The sequence below is a fragment of the Oncorhynchus tshawytscha genome, linkage group LG10 (genome assembly GCF_018296145.1).
Source record: "Oncorhynchus tshawytscha isolate Ot180627B linkage group LG10, Otsh_v2.0, whole genome shotgun sequence".
In the NCBI taxonomy this organism is placed as follows: domain Eukaryota; kingdom Metazoa; phylum Chordata; class Actinopteri; order Salmoniformes; family Salmonidae; genus Oncorhynchus; species Oncorhynchus tshawytscha.
Genome location: NC_056438.1, coordinates 78,361,135 through 78,383,076, shown reverse-complemented (window position 1 = coordinate 78,383,076; position 21,942 = coordinate 78,361,135). Strand labels below are relative to the sequence as shown.

The window sequence follows — 21,942 nt, the reverse complement described above, 5'->3', positions numbered from 1 at the left end:
TTAAAAAAAAAAAAAAACAGCTTATCCAATGAAAACACTAATTTCTCTCTGACTTAGAGACCTGTCTGTGCTAAGAGTGACTAAGAAAGCCTGTCACCATTGTTATTATCAAACTCTCTATGGTGACAGACTTTTATGGTCTGTGAACCTAAAGATTTAACCCATAAAAAGGTGACATCATGAAGCTGAATAAAATATCAAATCATGTCAAGTACATATAGTATACGTATTTAATTCTAACGGCCTAAATCAAATAAATAAAAAACTATCCACATTTTTCGTTTATCTGAATTAATGCCAGATTAGATACCTGTACATATTGCAGTGATTACCATAACAATATAATTGTTTTTTAAAGATGTTTTATCTGAGAGACCTACTGAGTGTAAAGGTAGAGGATACTGGATTCTAAAACATTCCCTACCCTAACCACTCCTGTAGATCTGAGAGGACTAGATTTGATTTTACCTAGCACACCAAAACCAACTAGGCAAATCAGGTAAGGACAAATTCTTATTTACAATGATGGCCTACCCCGACACTGGGAGCCGCCCTATGGGACTCCCAATCACGGACAGTGGTACAGCCTGGAATTGAACCAGGGTCTGTAGTGACATCTCTAGCACTGAGATGCAGTGCCTTAGACCACTGCGCCACTCAGGAGATAGGTTTCACCTTAAGGTAATTACAGGGACTGTGTGTGGAATGGGCTTGGTCAATCCCTCAGCTCTTCTGATAGAGTAACTCAGTCGTAGATGTGGCCATTTACAGATAGTTAGCCTTCCTGAGAACTTAACTGAGAACTACCTCAGCCTCAGGGCTCAGGGCTCAGGGCTCAGGGCTCAGGGCTCAGGGCTCAGGGCTCAGGGCTCAGGGCTCAGGGCTCAGGGAGATAAGGACCTACCTGGCTGCCACAGGTGTGGCTGTGAGACAGACAATGACAAGGCCATGCACTGCAACACTGGTGCACCGACTAATTGACCATCTCTGACTCTAGCCCAGTGGTTCTTAACCTTGTTGGAGGTACTGAACCCCACCAGTTTCATATGCGCATTCACCGAACCCTTCTTAACTGGAAAAATAAAATATGATTTTTTCAAATTCAAAACATAGGTATATATTTGACTGGTGCACAAAATGAACCGTGCATCAACATCACTGTGTTCAAAGAACAAAATCATCAAAACATGATTTTCACACAAAAACACAATAATTAATATTTACTGCAAATCAGTGTGACTTCTGCTGTTGCCTTTCAGAGACCAGTTCAGAAATGTGCAGCTTCACTCATGATGTCATGGTCTCATGAAGTGCCACTCTCATGATGTCTCATGATGTCATGTCTCTCATGTCTCATGATGTCATGTCTCTCATGTCTCATGATGTCATGTCTCTCATGTCTCATGATGTCATGTCTCTCATGTCTCATGATGTCATGTCTCTCATGTCATTTTCACAACAGTCTGTTCCTTTTCTTCGTTTTTATGTCCAGCAGCCTCGAAAAGGATTTGCTCGCAAAGATATGTTGTAACAAACGGTATGAAAATCTCCAGAGCTTTCTCAGCAATAACAGGGTACGTTACCATTTGTTGACAGCAAAACGTCGAAAGCGTTGTTGTTCTGAAGAGTTGCTGTTGAACCTGGCTCTGCTGAATTTCAATGATTTCATCGAGGTACTCATCATTGACATCTGTTGTCTCAACACTAAACGTGAACGGCTGTCTCACCCATGCTGGATATGACTCTCTTGTAGGGAAGTATCCGTCGAGAGACTTTGCAAGCTCATCTAAGTGCGTGGCAATTGCTTGCTTCAGTTCCGCGGGTACAGAAATGTCTCCGATTCCAGATACATCTTCGATCTTACTTACAGTCATCCAGCAGGGGAAAGTTTGCGAAGTTATTGTTCCCTGTTTGTTGTTTCCATAACGGTAGCTTTTTTTTTTAAAGCCTTCAGGTTTTCCTCCGCTTCGATGATGTTGACTCCACCGCCCTGCATCTTTTGATTGAGATGATTGAGAGCTGCGAAGATATCAGCCATGTATGCTAAAATGAGAATGAACTCAGAATTTTTGAAGCAATCTGCATGACAATGTTGGTGCTCTTGCAAAAACAGGGCTAATTCCACACGCACGGCAAAAACACGATTCAGCACCTGTCCCCGGGATAACCACCGGACGTTAGATGGGTACAGAAGTACCTTGAATTCAGAGCCCATTTCTTTACACAGCTCACTGAAGATGCGGTGCCTCAGAGCACTAGTTGGCACATAGTTCACGCATTCCACTACAATTTGTAATACTTCTACCAGTTTTGGAGGCAAGGTTTTTGTTGCCAACGCATGCCTGTGCAGAATACAATGCGTAACAATGATGTGTGGTGCATCGGCTTTCACTAGAGCACCAAAACCAGACTTTCTTCCCAGCATGACTGGAGCTCCGTCCGAACAAACTGCAGAAACCATATCCCACGAAAGATTGTTGTCTTTGAAGAAGTCATCCACAAGTTTCTTCACATCGCCTGCCTTAGTTGTTGTTTTAAGAGGCTTACAGAATAAAACATCTTCCTTTATCACGTCGTCTTTCACATAGGGCACTAATACAGCAAGCTGGCTTAGATTGGAAACGTCTGTGGTCTCGTCGAGTTGAAGGCTGAATTTTGCCGGGCTTGAAATCAGATCTGCAACTACTTGAGCCAAGATGTCTTTGCTAATGTCCTCTATTCTGTCGCTGATGGTGTCATTTGAAAGAGGAATTTGGGATAACTTAACTTCAGCCTCTTTTCCCAGCATGATATTCGCCATCTTCAACACAGCTGGTTTTATGAGTGTTTCACCAATGGTGTGTGGTTGGCCCTGCTTTGCGATCAGGTAAGCAACTTCGTACGATGCTGTGAGGATCGGTTTGTTGATGGGTACAAAGCCGAGAACAGGCAGAGTTCCTTTTCATCGAATCTGGCTCTCTTCACCTTGAATTCAGCGAGCATTGTGTTCTTGTATTTTCCATCTCCATGCAGCTTAAGGAAGTGTTCTCTTAGTTTTGCCGGACTAGAATTGCTCAACTTGGCATTGCAAATCATGCCGTTAGGACGCTGACTCCCATCACGTTCCGTTATACATGTTAATCCATATTGTACATATTCGTCCGACCACTTTCTTTTTTTGCTCGACATAGTAAGTATGAAGGGATTCAAATAAAGAAAGAAATCACAAGATGTACCATCACGACAGTCACAAGTCGACTACTGAGTGCACCAAATTCCCTGCAGCACAGATAGGCCAAGCGATGTAGCGTGATCACCTGCAGCCAATGATGGCCAAGAGGGGCGTGTCATCACGAATCATATGAGTCGGATGTGTGTCTTGACCTCCGCCGAACCCCTGAGACTGACTCACCGAACCCCTGGGGTTCGATCGAACCCAGGTTAAGAACCACTGCTCTAGCCGTAGTAGGACTCCCATGTTCACCAGCAGGGGTTAAATAGAGGAGGGATTGTAGGGGGTTAAAAGAAAATAATATTTTTTAAAAAGAAAATGTGTGTATATATGTATGTTTTTAAATATATGTATATATGTATGTGTATATGTATGTGTATATGTATGTATGTATGTATGTATGTATGTATGTATGTATGTATGTATGTATGTATGTATGTATGTATGTATGTATGTATGTATGTACAGTACCAGTCAAAAGTTTGGACACAACTACTCATTCCAGTGTTTATCTTTATTTTTACTATTTTCTACCTTGTAGAATAATAGTAAAGACATTTAAACTATGAAATAACACATATGGAATCATGTAGTAACTAACCAAAAAGGTGCATATTTTATATTTGAGATTCTTCAAGGTAGTCACCCTTTGCCTTGATGACAGCTTTGCACACTCTTGGCATTCTCACAACCAGCTTCATGAGGTAGTCACCTGGAATGCATTTCAATTAACAGGTGTGCCTTGATAAAAGTTAACTTGTGGAATTTATTTTGTTCGTAATGAAATGCGTTTGAGCCAGGTAAAGCTGGTTGAGAGAATGCCAAGAGTGTGCAAAGCTGTCATCAAGGCAAAGGGTGGCTACTTTGAAAAATCTAAAATATATTTTGATTTGTTTAACACTTTTTTGGTTACTACATGACTCCATATGTTTTATTTCATAGTTTTGATGTCTTCACTTGTAGATATAGTAAAAAAAAAAAAACACCTTGAATGAGTAGGTGTGTCTAAACTTTTGACTGGTACTGTATATGTGTGTATGTATGTATATGTATATATATATATAAAACATAGATAATATATATATATATATATATATATATATATATTTGCAAAACATAGATAATGGGGGATTGGAAGTGATGCAGACAATTACATTGATGGAAGCTACAATCTATCTGCAATATTAAAGCTGATCCCCCACCCCCCAAAAAAATATTTTCTTTAAATCAACTCTAAGTGTTCCCCCTGAGATGAAACCCCCGTTTTTTAATCTCCTAAATCCACCCTTATCTCCCAATGGACACCATAGAAGAACATCATAGAAAACAGAACAAAGAGCCAACAAACTCCTATCCACCACACCCCAACACTAGAGACAGACAGTCGGGGAGATAGACAGTCAGACACACATGTGGATGGATTGCACCATGGTGGTTTTCACGGATAGCACTCACAGGTCTGGTTGAACTTGAAGGTCTTCTTGGACTCGTGCCACATGGTCTGGCAGTCCTCCTGTAGCTTGTAGAAGCGGGTCTTCTTCCAGGAGGAAGATCTCACCTTCAGAAGGTCTCCACCCACCAGCAGGAACTGGAGGTCTGTGTCCCCCTCCATACCTGAGGACGGGAGAGACAGAGTGTCAGGAGGATAGTAGCTACTGTATAGGCAATAAAGGCAGGTTATTATTGGAGGTTCACGTCTCCCTCAGGAGGGAAAGATATAAAATACAGTCTATCAAGACAATAAAGTGATGCTGTAAGAAGAAGACTTAGCTGGATCAATAAAAAATATATAAAGAAATAATGGAGCCTATAAGGGACAGATCAAAATGAACTGGGTGAGAGGGGTGGTCCAAAATAAGGGAAGGTTGACCACAAGGGAGGGTAGGGTGATTTTATTGGCCACAAGGGAGGGTAGGGTGGTTTTTATTGGCCATAGGGGAGGGGAAGGTGGCTTTTATTGGCCATAGGGAAGGGAGGGTGGTTTTTATTTTACTGGCCACAGGGGAGGGGAGGTTGGTTTTTATTTTACTGGCCACAGGGGAGGGTAGGGTGGTTTTTATTGGCCACAGGGGAGGGGAGGGTGGTTTTTATTGGCCACAGGGGAGGGGAGGGTGGTTTTTATTTTACTGGCCACAGGGGAGGGGAGGTTGGTTTTTATTTTACTGGCCACAGGGGAGGGGAGGGTGGTTTTTATTGGCCACAGGGGAGGGGAGGGTGGTTTTTATTGGCCACAGGGGAGGGGAGGGTGGTTTTTATTGGCCACAGGGGAGGGAGGGTGGTTTTATTGGCCACAGGGGAGGGGAAGGTGGTTTTTATTGGCCACAGGGGGAATGTGTTTTTATTGGCACGGGGGAGGGGAAGGTGGTTTTTATTGGCACAGGGGAGGGGAAGCCACAGGGGAGGGAGGGTGGTTTTTGTTGGCCACAGGGGAGGGAGGGTGGTTTTTATTGGCCACAGGGGAGGGAGGGTGGTTTTTATTGGCACGGGGGAGGGGAAGGTGGTTTTATTGGCACAGGGGAGGGGAAGCCACAGGGGAGGGAGGGTGGTTTTTGTTGGCCACAGGGGAGGGAGGGTGGTTTTTATTGGCCACAGGGGAGGGGAATGTGTTTTTATTGGCACGGGGGAGGGGAAGGTGGTTTTTATTGGCACAGGGGAGGGGAAGCCACAGGGGAGGGAGGGTGGTTTTTATTGGCCACAGGGGGGTGGTTTTTGTTGGCCACAGGGGAGGGAGGGTGGTTTTTATTGGCCACAGGGGAGGGAGGGTGGTTTTTGTTGGCCACAGGGGAGGGAGGGTGGTTTTTATTGGCCACAGGGGAGGGTAGGGTGGTTTTTATTGGCCACAGGGGGGGGTTTATTTTCATCAAACATAAATGTTTACGTTCAAATGCCTCTCCTATGAAGTAGTTACGTGCAAGTTTTTGCCTGCCTCACTAACGATGCCTTTGGCCTATCGGATTTCCTGTTATCAACCTATTGCCTGGTCTCCCGGACAATGTTACTAGCCTTTTCCCTGCCTGTACTGTTGCCTTTTTGTACCCCCTGTGTATGACCTTCTGCCTGCCCCTGGACCCATCTACCTGCCTCCTCCTGTGTATGACCTTCTGCCTGACCCTGGACCCATCTACCTGCCTCCTCCTGTGTATGACCTTCTGCTTGCCCCTGGACCCAGCTACCTGCCTCCCCTATGTATGACCTTCTGCCTGCCCCTGGACCCAGCTACCTGCCTCCTCCTGTGTATGACCTTCTGCTTGCCCCTGGACCCAGCTACCTGCCTCCTCCTGTGTATGACCTTCTGCCTGCCCCTGGACCCAGCTACCTGCCTCCTCCTGTGTATGACCTTCTGCCTGCCCCTGGACCCAGCTACCTGCCTCCTCCTGTGTATGACCTTCTGCCTGCCCCTGGACCCAGCTACCTGCCTCCTCCTGTGTATGACCTTCTGCTTGCCCCTGGACCCAGCTACCTGCCTCCTCCTGTGTATGACCTTCTGCCTGCCCCTGGACCCAGCTACCTGCCTCCTCCTGTGTATGACCTTCTGCCTGACCCTGGACCCATCTACCTGCCTCCTCCTGTGTATGACCTTCTGCTTGCCCCTGGACCCAGCTACCTGCCTCCTCCTGTGTATGACCTTCTGCCTGGACCCAGCTACCTGCCTCCTCCTGTGTATGACCTTCTGCCTGCCCCTGGACCCAGCTACCTGCCTCCTCCTGTGTATGACCTTCTGCCTGCCCCTGGACCCAGCTACCTGCCTCCTCCTGTGTATGACCTTCTGCCTGCCCCTGGACCCAGCTACCTGCCGCCTCCTGTGGTCCTTTACAATAAACACCTGCTGCGCCCCACGCTTGAAACCAGCTCTCTGTCTCCCATCGTGTTCATTACAGATGGTGACAGGTGTGCGTAATGATGGGTAGCCTGAGGGGGAGCGGAAGCAGGCGTGACAGAAATGTTAAATGATTTATAGTTCTATTTTTTTGATACATTTAAAACCAAATACTTTTATTAAAGTAGTATTTACTGGATGACTTTCCCTTCTACTTGAGTCCTTTTCTTTTAAGGTATCTTTAACTTTTACTCAAGTATGACAATTGGGTACTTTTTACACCACTGCTATTTGCTAGGCTAGTTGTAGCCTAATGTTAGCTAGCTAACATTGAACCTGGTTGGTTAGCTACCTGCAGATTCATACAGGGTAGTATTGTCGTGAGTTGGGATTATGGTTCATTGTTTAACTAGCTAGCTAGCTACATATCTACGGGACATGTGGAGGTATCCATTCCAATAGAATGTCACGGCGACAACTGTTGATAGACATAGCTGGTAAATTCGCTCTGGCTATCTACTCCGATTTCAGACCACGGGTAAGAGTCTAGCTAGCTTCATTTTCAGATATGACATGTTTCTAATTTTGACATAAAGTCTTTTCATTTCAAGTGAGTGTGTACTGTTAGCTAGCTAGCTGAATGGGTGTAGACAAAGAAGAGCTCTCCAGTAGATGCCAAAACCAAAAGGCCATATTCTCAAAAGTGAGGTTACAAGTTTATCAACTTTCAAAGCAGATTTATTTCCCTGTTGTTCCTCAAATGCAGTGTATGATGTACCATTGTGTAGCTCTGCGTCTCTGCCTTTATTCAACGTAAAAATAAACACAATTTCAAATTTTGCTACATAAAGATAGAATCAAGGTGGTCGGTCACATATGTATTTTTTTCTACTGACAAATCAAATCCATCAATCAATCCAAACATGTGCAGCAACCAATTGATGAATGGAAAGAGGCCAACTGTTAAACACCAAAATGTTTAATGAACTTCTGATATTGTCAAGACAAGTCTTTGATATTGGTAGGGAGGGATGTATTTTCTGTTTGTCAACATTGACAGTCTGTTTATTGTGTGTTTATTGTCACTATGCTTTGTTTATTGGTTGTGTGGTGCATTGGAATAGTAACCTGTTGGTGGTGAATTCGTTGCATATATTTTATATAATTATAAATATGGCATCAAAATTTTGAAACTCTGATTTCCCCCCTAGCTGATCATTGTCTGCAGCCGGCTCTGATTGTAGAGTAATAAAAAAGGCAGGGAGAGTGAGCTCGCATGTGGTGGTTGGTGAGCCCTTAACCTTCTGGCCCTGAGCCCTGTGTGGCATCAACAGTGCCACAAAAGCATGCTGAAGTGGCAAAGTCCTTATATAAACATTTATAAACATTGCTGGGGCAGCAGGTAGTCTAGTGGTTAGAGCATTGGGCCAGTAACCTGAAAGGTTGCTAAGATCAAATCCCCAAGCTGACAAGGTAAAAATCTGTCATTCTGTCCCTGAACAAGGACGTTAACCCAATGTTCCTAGGTCATCATTGTAAAAAATAATTTGTTCTTAACTGACTTGCCTAGTTAAATAAACACAAGGTTGCTATAGTTATTTTTGGTCGTAAGCATTATTTTTGTTTAATTCTATACAGTACAAGGGGAGGGTCATGTGATAATATTTCATGTTGGGGGGGGTGGACCAGTCTGTCTCCTAACCTCATTCAAAATGGTTATAGTGAGCTTCCAGTGATCAGATCTTCACGTTTTTAGTTGCTTTAGGTTTGTTTAGGTTACTCCACATCATGGCCGCAGACACACCAGGTTTAACTAAATAGATATAATTGTCACTGATGTTGACCGTTTGTATATTCTGGGGCACTTCATAATAACGCCACGAAATAAAACATTTGTCATTTATTAATAATGTACTCCAACCATAATATGTGTAATATAGGTCCTTATGAAACCATTTACTAATCATGAATTATTAAGCATTTTTGTGTGGCCTCATCAAAAGCGTGAGCTATATAATATTTATAAATACTGAAGCGACCCTGGTGTATAATCGCGGGTATCGACTTCCGCCATTTCAGCTTGTTTTTTAATGGATTATTAAACAGTAACATGCGAAACATAAACAGCCTTGACGAATCCATAAAAAAAATATGAGAAAAAAAACAAACACAAATCTTGCTTCAGCGTAATGAAACAGGCAAGGAGTGCGGCCCGAGCCCTCAACCATCTGGCCCATAGCCACGCGAAAATCGACTGTGCCACAAAACCATGCTTCAGTGGCAGAGTCGACATCCGCACATATACACCAGGATCGCTACAATACTATATAACTGTAGGGAGTATGGAAAGAGTGCTATCGAATTTAGATGGTGTAGGGATAGTGCTTTGAATGTTAGATACTCTGGGCCTTTTTACGTGATAGAAAGACTTAAAAGGTGTCAATAGTGAAAGTCGTGCCAGCTGATCCCAGGTACTACTGCCTCCATACAGGCATTGGAAGTGCTATGCCTATTAGGTGACCTAGTGATCATGTGTCACAGTATATGTTGGCTACAGTCGCAGGTAGAAACAGCTGTCAAATGGTTGACACAACATCTTACAATATCACAGGTGTTCCCATGGGTTAGATAAGTAAACTTACCCAACAGTTTCACATTTAAACGCGTAACCTTCTTGCTTTTTTCATTATGAAGTAATTCCTCGGATCTGGTGCGTTTGGGCTGCCTTTGTATGCATTGCATTGTGACTTCAATTCCTTTCAAATAGTATCCGTTGTTACAAATAGTATCCGTTGTTACAAAACAAAAGTGTCTTGTCAGCGAGAATACTATTCGTGCTTGGCGTTTTGAAAGGATCTTTCTTAAAGGGCGTGTACTACTCAAGGGTAAAAGTTCACTAATCATTTTTACAGTCAACTCCACTCCTCAGTAAAGCGATAGGCAAATGCTGGTTACGGTAAGGTGAAAGCATCTGTTACGTGTTTTCGCGGTTTCACTGCGTGTACAGTACACTATCATTAAAAAAAAACACAATTAAAAAAGCCACTGTGTTACTGTCCTGATACTGGCTGCATATGCTATTAGATGGTTATGCTCGGTTTAAATCAGCATAATTTTAACCAAAGTGTCTAGTATACTAAGTAGCCCTATGACATCATTCATAAGGGCAGTGGCTATTGGACAGATGTTTATGATCAATATCACGAATGATGGCGTACTATTTATAGGAGTCATACTATAAGAGATGGCATCTGCCAAATGTGATTATTTTCATTATGGATAGCCTGCCTTACCTTACCTTACTTTGCCTGAGACAGCGGTACTTGGATGATATTGATAATAAGACTAGGTTGCCCTCTTGTGGTGAGATTCTAGAAGACATTGTGTGCAGGGCCGGTTCCAGGCATTTGCAGACTCAGTTGGGTCTCAATTTACCAGTTAGATTTGCAGTAGTAAAATATTTTGCCGCGAGGTGGGGGGCCTCCCAACCAAATTTCACGTTGGGCCCCCAAAAGGCTAGATTGTATGAAAAGGATATAACCGCCATCATTGCAGGGTATTTTGTCATCTCCTTACAATTATGAAATGTCTTATTGTTTTGTTGTGCAAAATGAAGTTATAACCCTGCCAGCAGCTACTGTAAACATCATACCATTGAATGGGGAGTATGGTGAGTATCATATGGAAACCAGAAAGTGAGCCACATAATGATTCAGACTCAGACAAACAAGATTTAGGCTAGATTTAGGCTTTAGATATTTAGATTTAGGCTTTAGATATTTAGCTAGAAGAGGATTGGTTCGCTTCACTCTCAACTGCCTGCCATTTCCTAGCTCAGCTGAATTCAAAATGGCCCACTAACCACTATCCCATAGCCACTATCCTGTACTAGGGATGTGTCAAACGGACCATTTTTCTTAACGTTTAAAAGGACATTTTTTTCTCTCGGTTTTCCGCTAAAACGATAAGAACAATTCATAAAATGTCACGTTAATTTACAATGAAGAACATATTACGTATGTTTGACCGCAGGAGCCGGGAAATTAAGTTATCTAACGTTAATTCCTCCCGTACGGACATAGAACGCAGCTACAGTAACATGTCTATAGCGACAATTGATAACTTTTCAGACAATAATAAATGTTTGAAAAAGTGCCGCATCAGGTCTGTACCTTTTCAGACAGTAGAATTTATGCGTCAAAATGTTATGCATTTATTCCCTGACAACAATAAACGTCGCTGATTGATGTGCTGCTATGTTTTTTTTAATGCAGTTTTTTTTATTGTATAGTAGCTAGATGTGTTTTATTTATACTAAATGTCTTGGTAAATCACGGTATTTGACAAACATTAAAGTGCTGTTTTAGGAGAGTGGTCTGCGCGCAGCAGTTTGAGATTATATGATTGACAGTTCTGGTTGCCGAGTGATGGATTTTAGTCCCGCTTTACAAACAAGTAATTAAATGTCCGTTCATATCACCAGACAAGGTTTTTGAAAAACCGTAGTGTAGCCTACACTCACAGACAAACAAAGATGCCGTAGCCGAGGCGCTTTCAAGGGGCCACTTCCCAATATGTTTGAAAAGCGTAATCAATACAGGCTACCGGTAACCTTCTGTAATTTCACATGAGGCCAAAACGAAGAGTAGGCTACCCTGTGTGCACACAAGACTGGCCCTAAAAGACATTGGTGCCATGAATAGGCTAGGATATTCTACACGCAACAGAGTGAAGACTGAACACACGCTATAAAACCTATAAAACTATCTATCCCATAGCTGCTATCCTATAACTGCTGTCCTATAGCCACTGTCCTATAGCACCTGTCCAATAGCCACTGTCCTATAGCCGCTGTCCTATAGCCGCTGTCCTATAGCCACTGTCCTATAGCACCTGTCCAATAGCCACTGTCCTATAGCCGCTGTCCTATAGCCACTGTCCTATAGCCCCTGTCCAATAGCCGCTGTCCTATAGCCGCTGTCCTATAGCCACTGTCCTATAGCACCTGTCCAATAGCCACTGTCCTATAGCCGCTGTCCTATAGCCGCTGTCCTATAGCCTCTGTCCTATAGCCGCTGGCCCAAAGCCGCTATCCAATAGCCGCTGTCCTATAGCCTCTGTCCTATAGCCGCTGGCCCAAAGCCGCTGTCCAATAGCCGCTGTCCTATAGCCGCTGTCCTATAGCCGCTGTCCAATAGCCGCTGTCCTATAGCCTCTGTCCTATAGCCGCTGTCCTATAGCCGCTGTCCTATAGCCGCTGTCCTATAGCCGCTGTCCTATAGCCTCTGTCCTATAGCCGCTGTCCTATAGCCGCTGTCCTATAGCCGCTGCCCTATAGCCGCTGTCCTATAGCCGCTGTCCTATAGCCTCTGTCCTATAGCCGCTGTCCTATAGCCGCTGTCCTATAGCCTCTGTCCTATAGCCGCTGTCCTATAGCCTCTGTCCTATAGCCGCTGTCCTATAGCCGCTGTCCTATAGCCGCTGCCCTATAGCCGCTGCCCTATAGCCACTGTCCTATAGCCTCTGTCCTATAGCCGCTGTCCTATAGCCTCTGTCCTATTGCCTCTGTCCTATAGCCGCTGTCCTATAGCCGCTGTCCTATAGCCGCTGTCCTATAGCCGCTGTCCTATAGCCACTGTCCTATAGCCACTGTCCTATAGCCTCTGTCCTATAGCCTCTGTCCTATAGCCGCTGTCCTATAGCCTCTGTCCTATAGCCTCTGTCCTATAGCCGCTGTCCTATAGCCGCTGCCCTATAGCCACTGTCCTATAGCCGCTGTCCTATAGCCACTGTTCTATCCTTATATTTAGATAAGGCTATGGATACACCTATCCAATTGTGTCAGACCGACAGAAGTGCCCAGTAGTAGGGGATAGGGGTCAAACAGAGGTACCCAGCAGTAGGGGGTAGGTATTAAACAGATGTGCCCAGTAGTAGGGGTAGGTATTAACCAGAGGTGCCCAGTAGTAGGGGATAGGGGCTAGGGGTCAAACAGAAGTACCCAACAGTAGGGCCTAGGGGTCAAACAGAGGTGCCCAGCAGTAGGGGATAGGGGCTAGGGGTCAAACAGAGCTGCCCAGTAGTAGGGGATAGGGGCTAGGGGTCAAACAGAAGTACCCAACAGTAGGGCCTAGGGGTCAAACAGAGGTGCCCAGCAGCAGGGGGTAGGTATTAAACAGAGGTGCCCAGTAGTATGGGATAGGGGCTAAGGATCCATGGACTGGATTGAATATAGGGCATAGAGTCTAGACGGTCCAGACCAAGGCCACACCTTTTGACTACAGGTGGAATGCAATTAAACCAAAACCTCAGACATATCTTTTTTCAAATCCAAGTGTGCCCTCAGACAAATGTTGTTAGTGTTGTTGTGTGGGCAGTTGGTAAAGAATATGGGGGATGATGACGTTCACATTTCATACCCACCCCATGGAACTTATCTCCATGGAACATTTCACCATGGAACTTATGTATCTATTTGATTTAGATGAGAGCAGTAGGATTGACTGAGATACAGTACATACATACATACATACATACATACATACATACATACATACATACATACATACATACATACATACATACATACATACATACATACATACATACATACATACATACATACACACATACATACATACATACATACATACATACATACATACATACATACATACATACATACATACATACATACATACATACATACATACATACATACATACATACATACATACATACATACATACATACATACATACATACATATATACTGACGCTGGTTATTGAGAAATAATGGGTGTTGATTCATGTAGGTTATGGCTGTGTATTATATTACCCTATGAGTAACCATTATGACTAACAGCATAACAGCTTCCTGTAATTATAAACCTGTCGTAAACTATTTGGAATGTTGTTGGTCAAGACCATCACAATCAACAGTTGTACATTTAAATGAGTAAAACAACGAAAACAAATCAAAACATTTCCTATTCAAGTTGCTTCAGATGACAAAATGTAACCTTTTTTAAAACGTCTAGATCAATAAATGATTTAATTCATCATTAAAAAAAAGAACAAAGTCTGTAGCTTTTACCGTGTTTGTCGTTTATCCCATTTGTTTCCATTATGTCAAATTTTCTTGCGCCTATGATAGTACCGGGGAGAGTTGTCCGTCTTCTCTGTCCGTCCTCCATCCTCCGAAGGCCACTCCCCGCTGCTCTCTGCCGTGTGCGTAGTTACGCGTGCCTCGGATAGCCTAAAATCATTGGCAGTCAGTGTAACTGTAAATGTAGCCGACCCACTCAGAATGTCACAGATGTCACAGATGACAAAGGATTGATCAATGATTCTCCGTTCACAGAATCACTAGCGATCTCTAAGACAAGTGCTGGCCCTCTGCCCCATTTCCAATGGGAATTATTGGAGGCTCATAATTGAATGACTCGCGCGTTCTCTCACCAATCACAGTCATCTTGACCTGAAAGAAGCCAGACCGGTCTCAAAAGCATAACCTGAGGCTAATATCTTCCCTTGGTTACAGTGGCTGGCAACCGTTTGAAAGAATGTTTAAACAATAGGAAAGGTGGAGCAGGTGACAGCCTAGTAAAGTATTTCATAAGGATCCACTGTGTGTTGTTATTGTCCAGTTTAAAGAATAGAGGTCAGCTAAGTTGTTATGTTTTTGTGCATTCAAAGCCTGGCCCATATACTGTATATATTTACATTTTTGTCATTTTGCAGATGCTCTTATCCAGAGCGATTAACATGCGCAATTAGTGTTAAGTGCCTTGCTCAAGGGCACGTCGACAGCTTTTTCCACCTAGTCAGCTCGGGGATTTGAACTAGCAACCTTTCGGTGACTGGTCCAACACCATGATGGGAGATGGTTAACTAAAAATGACAGTGCGTCCGCATCACACTTAACTTGATTTGGACCATTGACCCCTGACCCCTGGTCAAGTTATCCATCTGGCTAACAACTCGGCCAGTATGGTTGAAGATGGCACTGGACGAAAGTAAAGGGCAACTCTAGGAGATGTGCTTTATTAAAGGTTGATTCATATAGGCCTACTCTCTTTTACTGGTGCTCCTGCACTGGTGGTGCTCCTAACTAAAGGTTAGAGTACTGGTGGTGCTCCTAACTAAAGGTTAGAGTACTGGTGGTGTCCTAACTAAAGGTTAGAGTACTGGTGGTGCTCCTAACTAAAGGTTAGAGTACTGGTGGTGCTCCTAACTAAAGGTTATAGCACTGGTGGTGCTCCTAACTAAAGGTTAGAGTACTGGTGGTGCTCCTAACCTAAGGTTAGAGTACTGATGGTGCTCCTAACTAAAGGTTATAGTACTGGTGGTGCTCCTAACTAAAGGTTAGAGTACTGGTGGTGCTCCTACCTAAAGGTTAGAGTACTGATGGTGCTCCTAACTAAAGGTTAGAGTACTGGTGGAGCACCATGCACTGCTACCAATGAAAAAGTTATTTTAGAGCCGGGCCCTGCCCCCAACCCAGTTTCCCCCGACAATAGTGATGGAGAGGCAAGTTGCCGGCTGGATGCCGGGGGAGCTTGTGGCCCTCAGCACTTCCCTTTCAGGCCAGGCTTACCTCTGGGCGGCGCTCAGTCAGCACAGCAGGGCACAGGGATCATTAACACACAGGGATTAGTGTGCTTTTACACAGGGACAGGGCCTCACTTCTGGGAAGAGGGAAGAGGCATCCCCATACAAATGTAGGATCTTGATTTGATCACCCTGTTGCAGGAGTGTATTTGAGGTTTAAAAAGGCTTCTGAAGTTTGTCATTTTGATGTAGAAATTTCAGACTTGATTTTTCCTTTTAAAAAATTATCAAAAATGTAAATGAATTAAAATCCACATAATAATTCACATTTCCTGTTGCTACAGGGCTATTTTCCTGCTGTAGCAAACTGGCTCAAATTAAGATCCCACATCTGTAGATATGGAACCCTAGAATTCCCATCTTCTGATGAATGGTCTGTGGGCATCCCTATGGGCATCCATCCCAAGCTATAGAGGTCGATGGAAAGGCATGCTCAACCCTCTCCAAAGCCATCACATTATTAGAAAAACTGGGGGAGACAAATCCAACATCCAGGAAGAGAACCAGAGAATGAATGTGTTGCATTGGATTTGAGCTTGCACGTAATTGGTTACAGACTCATTCCGAGGCACAACAGGGTTCACAATTGAAAAGTGCACCACAATTGCCCGATGTTTGTCCATCCCTTTAAGCCCTGAGATTAATGTAGTGCTACACAGTAAACTATTGGTACAGCACCAATACAGCTCTCTGACCTGAACAACTGGTCTTTATGCAAACCAGACGAATTGTTTGTGATACAACAAAGTTCTTTGAAGATGCATGAAAAGGGTTGTCTGACTTCCCTGTGATGTGTATCAATAACAACATACCACCTACCATTAAATGAACGGACTATTCAATAAATGACAAATGTATATTTGATACACGAGCCTTCAGAAAGTATTCACACCCCTTGACTTTTTCCACATTTTGTTGTGTTACAAAGTGGGATTAAACTGGATTTAATTGTCATTTTTGGTCAGTGATCTACACAAAATACTCAATGTCAGAGTGGAAGAAAAATTAAAACATTTGTAAATATATATATATATAAAAATAAAACACAAAAATATCTTGATTAGATAATTATTCAACCCCCTGAGTCAATACATGTTAGAATCACCACCCTGATGTCTCTTGATGAACATATCAATAATATTTGAAGGACAGCTTTTTTTCTCTCTTCGTAACATTGCAAAAAATCTGAAACTTTCTGTCCAAAAATGATGCAGAAAAATGTATCCATGCTTTTGTCACTTCTAGATTAGACTACTGCAATGCTCTACTTTCCAGCCACCAGGATAAAGCACTAAATCAACTTCAGTTAGTGCTAAACACGGCTGCTAGAATCTTGACTAGAACCAAAAACTTGTATCATAATTACTCCAGTGCTAGTCTCTCTACATTGGCTTCCTGTTAAGGTTAGGGCTGATTTCAAGGTTTTACTGCTAACCTACAAAGCATAACATGGGCTTGCTCCTACCTATCTTTCCGATTTGGTACTGCCGTACAGACCTACACGTACACTACGGTCACAAGACGCAGGTCTCCTTACTGTCCCTTGAATTTCTAAGCAAACAGCTGGAGGCAGGGCTTTCTCCTATAGAGCTCCATTTTTATGGAATGGTCTGCCTACCCATGTGAGAGACTCAGACTTGGTCTCAACCTTTAAGTCTTTATTGAAGACTCATCTCTTCAGTAGGTCCTATGATTGAGTGTAGTCTGGCCCAGGAGTGTGAAGGTGAACGGAAAGGCACTGGAGCAACGAACCGCCCTTGCTGTCTCTGCCTGGCCGGTTCCCCTCTCTCCACTGGGATTCTCTGCTTCTAAACCCTATTACGGTGCTGAGTCACTGGCTTACTGGTGCTCTTCCATGCCGTCCCTAGGAGAGGTGCGTCACTTGAGTGGGTTGAGTCACTGATGTGATCTTCCTGTCCGGGTTGGCGCCACCCTCAGATTCGTGCTGTGGGGGAGAACTTCGTGGGCTATACTCGGCCTTGTCTCAGGGTGGTAGGTTGGTGGTCTGTTGATATCCCTCTAGTGGTGTGGGGGCTGTGCTTTGGCAAAGTGGGTGGGGTTATATCCTGCCTGTTTGGCCCTGTCCGGGGGTATCGTCGGACAGGGCCACAGTGTCTCCCGATCCCTCTTGTCTCAGCCTCCGGTATTTATGCTGCAATAGTTTACGTGTCGGGGGGGTAGGGTCAGTCTGTTATATCTGGAGTACTTCTCCTGTCTTATCTGGTGTCCTGTGTGAATTTAAGTATGCTCCCTCTAATTCACTTTCTCTTTTTCCTTCTCGCTCTCTTTCTCTTTCTCTCTCTCGGAGGACCTGAGCCCTAGGACCATGCCTCAGGATTACCTGGCCTGATGACATCTTGCTGTCCTCAGTCCACCTGGCCATGCTGCTGCTCCAGTTTCAACTGTTCTGCCTGCGGCTATGGAACACTGACCTGCTCACTGGACGTGCTACCTGTCCCAGACCTGCTGTTTTGGACTCTCTCTCTACCGCACCTGCTGTCTCTAACTCTGAATGATCAGCTATGAAAAGCCAACTGACATTTACTCCTGAGGTGCTGACTTGTTGCACCCTCTACAACCACTGTGATTATTATTATCTGACCCTGCTGGTCATCTATGAACGTTTGAACATCTTGGCCATGTTCTGTTATAATCTCCACCCAGAAGAGGACTGGCCACCCCTCATAGCCTGGTTCCTCTCTAGGTTTCTTCCTAGATTCCAGCCTTTCTATGGAGTCTTTCCTAGCCACCGTGCTTCTACACCTGCATTGCTTGCTGTTTGGGGTTTTAGGCTGGGTTTCTGTACAGCACTTTGTGACATCGGCTGATGTCAAAAGGGCTTTATAAATACATTTGATTGATTGACTAGGCAACTCAGGAAAATTCGATGTCATCTCGGTAAGCAACTCCATATTTGGCCTTGTGATTTAGGTTATTGTCCTGCTGAATGAATTTGTCTCATCACAGTGTCTGTTGGAAATCAGACTGAACCAGGGTTTCCTCTAGGATTTTGCCTGTGCTTACCTCTATTCCATTTCTTTTATCATAAAACAAATCCCAAGTCCTTAACAATGACAAGCATACTGATAACATGATGCTGCTACCACCATGCTTAAAAATATGAAGACTGGTACTCAGTGATGTGTTGTGTTGAATTTGCCCCAAACATAACGTTAATTTCTTTGCCACATTTTTTTGCAGTTTTACTTTAGTGTGACTTATTGCAAACAGGATGCATGTTTTAGAATATTTTTATTCTGTACAGGCTTCCTTCTTTTCACTCTGTCAATTAGTTTAGTATTGTGGAGTAACTACAATGTTGTTGAACATCCTCAGTTTTCTCCTTTCACAGCTATTAAACTCTGTAACTGTTTTAAAGTCACCATTGACCTCATGGTGAAATCCATGAGCGGTTTCTTTCCTATCTGGCAACTGAGTTAGGAAGTAAACCAGTATCTTTGTAGTGAGTGTGTGTATTGATACACCATCCAAAGTGTAATGAATAACTTCCCCATCTACCAATATGTGCCATTCTTTACAAGGCATTGGAAAACCTCCCTGGTCTTTGTGGTTGAATCTGTGTTTGAAATCCACTACTCGACTGAGGGACCTTACAGATAATTGTATGTGTGGGATACAGAGACTAGTTCAACATCATTATTGCACACAGAGTGAGTCCATGCAACTTATTGTGTGATGTGTTAAGCACAGTTTTACTCCCGAACTTATTTAGGCTTGCCATAACCAAAGGGGTTGAATACTTATACTTTGGAACAAAAATGTCAACAAACATAATTCCACTTTGACATGATGGGGTATTGTGATGTCACAATGGGGTATTGTGATGTCACGATGGGGTATTGTGTGTAGGCCAGTGACACAAAATCTCAATTTAATACATTTTCAATTCCGGCTGTAACACAACAAAATGTGCAAAAAAGTGAAGGGGTGTGAATACTTTCTGAAGGCTCTGTAGCATTATTGTTGTACCGTATTGCTTAAGTTTGCCATGTCAAATTGTATTTCGTTAAAAGTCTATGCTTTTCAAGACCACCTTATGGCAAGATGAAACGATAACAACCGCATTCATACCATTCATAGTACATCTTTCAACCAATCATCTCCAGACATGGCCTTCTATTAGCTCTCATGTTTGTCAGAGTTGGGTTTCATCTCCTCTGGTGTTTCCTCTGTCTACAGTAGGTCATAGTCAGGTTAGGATTTAGGCCGGGGTAGTTAAATAAAGGTTCATAAATAAAAGGTTAAATAAAATGTTTAAAAAAAAAAAAGAATAATACTCAGTTAAACTATATCAGCGGAATACGTACAATGCATTAATGAAATACTTATGGACTGCTTATGCATGTGTTATGTATGGGTTATGTATGGGTTATGAATGTGTTATGTATGGGTTATGAATGTGTTATGTATGGGTTATGTATGGGTTATGAATGTGTTATGTATGGGTTATGTATGGGTTATGAATGTGTTATGTATGGGTTATGAATGAGTTATGTATGGTTATGAATGTGTTATGTATGGGTTATGAATGTGTTATGTATGGGTTATGTATGGGTTATGAATGTGTTATGTATGGGTTGCGTATGGGTTATGTATCTGCTATGAATGTGTTATGTATGTGTTATGTATGGGTTATGTATGGGTTATGTATGGGTTATGAATGTGTTATGTATGGGTTATGTATGGGTTATGAATGTGTTATGTATGGGTTTATGGGTTATGTATGGTTTATGTATGGGTTATGAATGTGTTATGTATGGGTTATGAATGTGTTATGTATGGGTTATGTATGGGTTATGAATGTGTTATGTATGGGTTGCGTATGGGTTACGTATCTGCTATGAATGTGTTATGTATGTGTTATGTATGGGTTATGTATGGGTTATGTATGGGTTATGAATGTGTTATGTATGGGTTATGTATGGGTTATGAATGTGTTATGTATGGGTTGCGTATGGGTTATGTATGGTTTATGTATGGGTTACGTATCTGCTATGAATGGGTTATGTATGTGTTATGTATGGGTTATGAATGTGTTATGTATGGGTTATGAATGTGTTATGAATGTGTTATGTATGGGTTATGAATGTGTTATGTATGGGTTATGTATGGGTTATGAATGTGTTATGTATGGGTTATGTATGGGTTATGAATGTGTTATGTATGGGTTATGAATGAGTTATGTATGGTTATGAATGTGTTATGTATGGGTTATGAAGTCCTTATGTAGCCTAGATACCCTTCAAGTTAAGGGTTACCACATGTTTAACATTGTTCAGTATGGGGTAAGTTGAGGTATTTTTGCATTCATCATACCCCCTGGTATGAGGTAAGATGAGCAGCCTTGGGGTAAGTGGGTGATGGTGTCTTGTGACAGTGGGCGTTGGTGCTTGTAGGCCAAAGATTCATTCATGGAATGGGGATGTGGTACATTGTATAACTTCAATGTATGCCTACATTCAGATATAAATCTCTCTGTTCATTATCACTTACCCTTCCATTTCTTGACCAGCTGTCTGGGACGGGGATGTTATTTCGATGTGCCAATTTGTAGGCAAGTTCTCTGGGTTTGAGGCTACTAAGCCTATGAAACTGTGAGATTATTGATATGTTTAGCAAGCTCAGACTCCATGTCTTAGTAAAAAATGGTGCTATCTAGAACCTAAAAGGGTTCCTAGGCTGTCCCAAAAACGAGATCCCTTGATCTCTTTCCCTTTCCAAAGAGGGTTTTACATCGAACCCAAAAGGGCTCTACCTGGAACCAAAAAAGGGTTCTCCTTTGGGGACAGCCAAAGAATGCTTTTGGAAGCCTTTTTTTCTAAGAGTGAATCTATAGCCTTTCTTCACACAGGCACATGTTAGTTGTCTTATGAGTCATTGTACCAGTTCAGTGTCATTCAGTCGTTCGGTGCCATTCAGTCGTTCAGTGTCATTCAGTCGTTCAGTGTCATTCAGTCGTTCAGTGTCATTCAGTCGTTCAGTGTCATTCAGTCGTTCAGTGTCATTCAGTCGTTCAGTGTCATTCAGTCGTTCAGTGTCATTCAGTCATTCAGTGTCATTCAGTCGTTCAGTGTCATTCAGTCGTTCAGTGTCATTCAGTCTATTTTTCATCCATTGCTGCTGCTCAAATGGACTTCTTCCCTTCTGTCACTTCCTTGGCTGCTCTGTCACTTCCTTGGCTGCTCTGTCACTTCCTTGGCTGCTCTGTCACTTCCATGGCTGCTCTGTCACTTCCATGGTTAGACCCATGCTTGTTTTACGTTTGTATACACAATGCATG

The 21,942-nt window shown here is 43.0% G+C and overlaps 1 protein-coding gene across 2 annotated transcripts in view; it reads right to left on the bottom strand.

The window, feature by feature from the left end:
* The window catches only part of LOC112259672 (1-phosphatidylinositol 4,5-bisphosphate phosphodiesterase delta-1), a 35,876-nt gene extending 21,651 nt beyond the window's left edge, over nt 1–14,225 (bottom strand). The window contains exons 1-2 of one of the 2 annotated variants that reach the window (XM_042329140.1): nt 14,125–14,225; nt 4,667–4,825 (exon numbers count right to left, since the gene is read on the bottom strand). In XM_042329140.1, the coding sequence (XP_042185074.1) occupies nt 4,667–4,825; nt 14,125–14,224 (259 nt within the window). In that variant the 5' untranslated portion in view covers nt 14,225. Of the gene's footprint in view, nt 1–4,666; nt 4,826–9,670; nt 9,912–14,124 lie in introns of those variants that run through there. The other variant, XM_042329139.1, reaches the window with a different exon arrangement.
* Between the last annotated feature and the right edge of the window lie 7,717 nt (nt 14,226–21,942).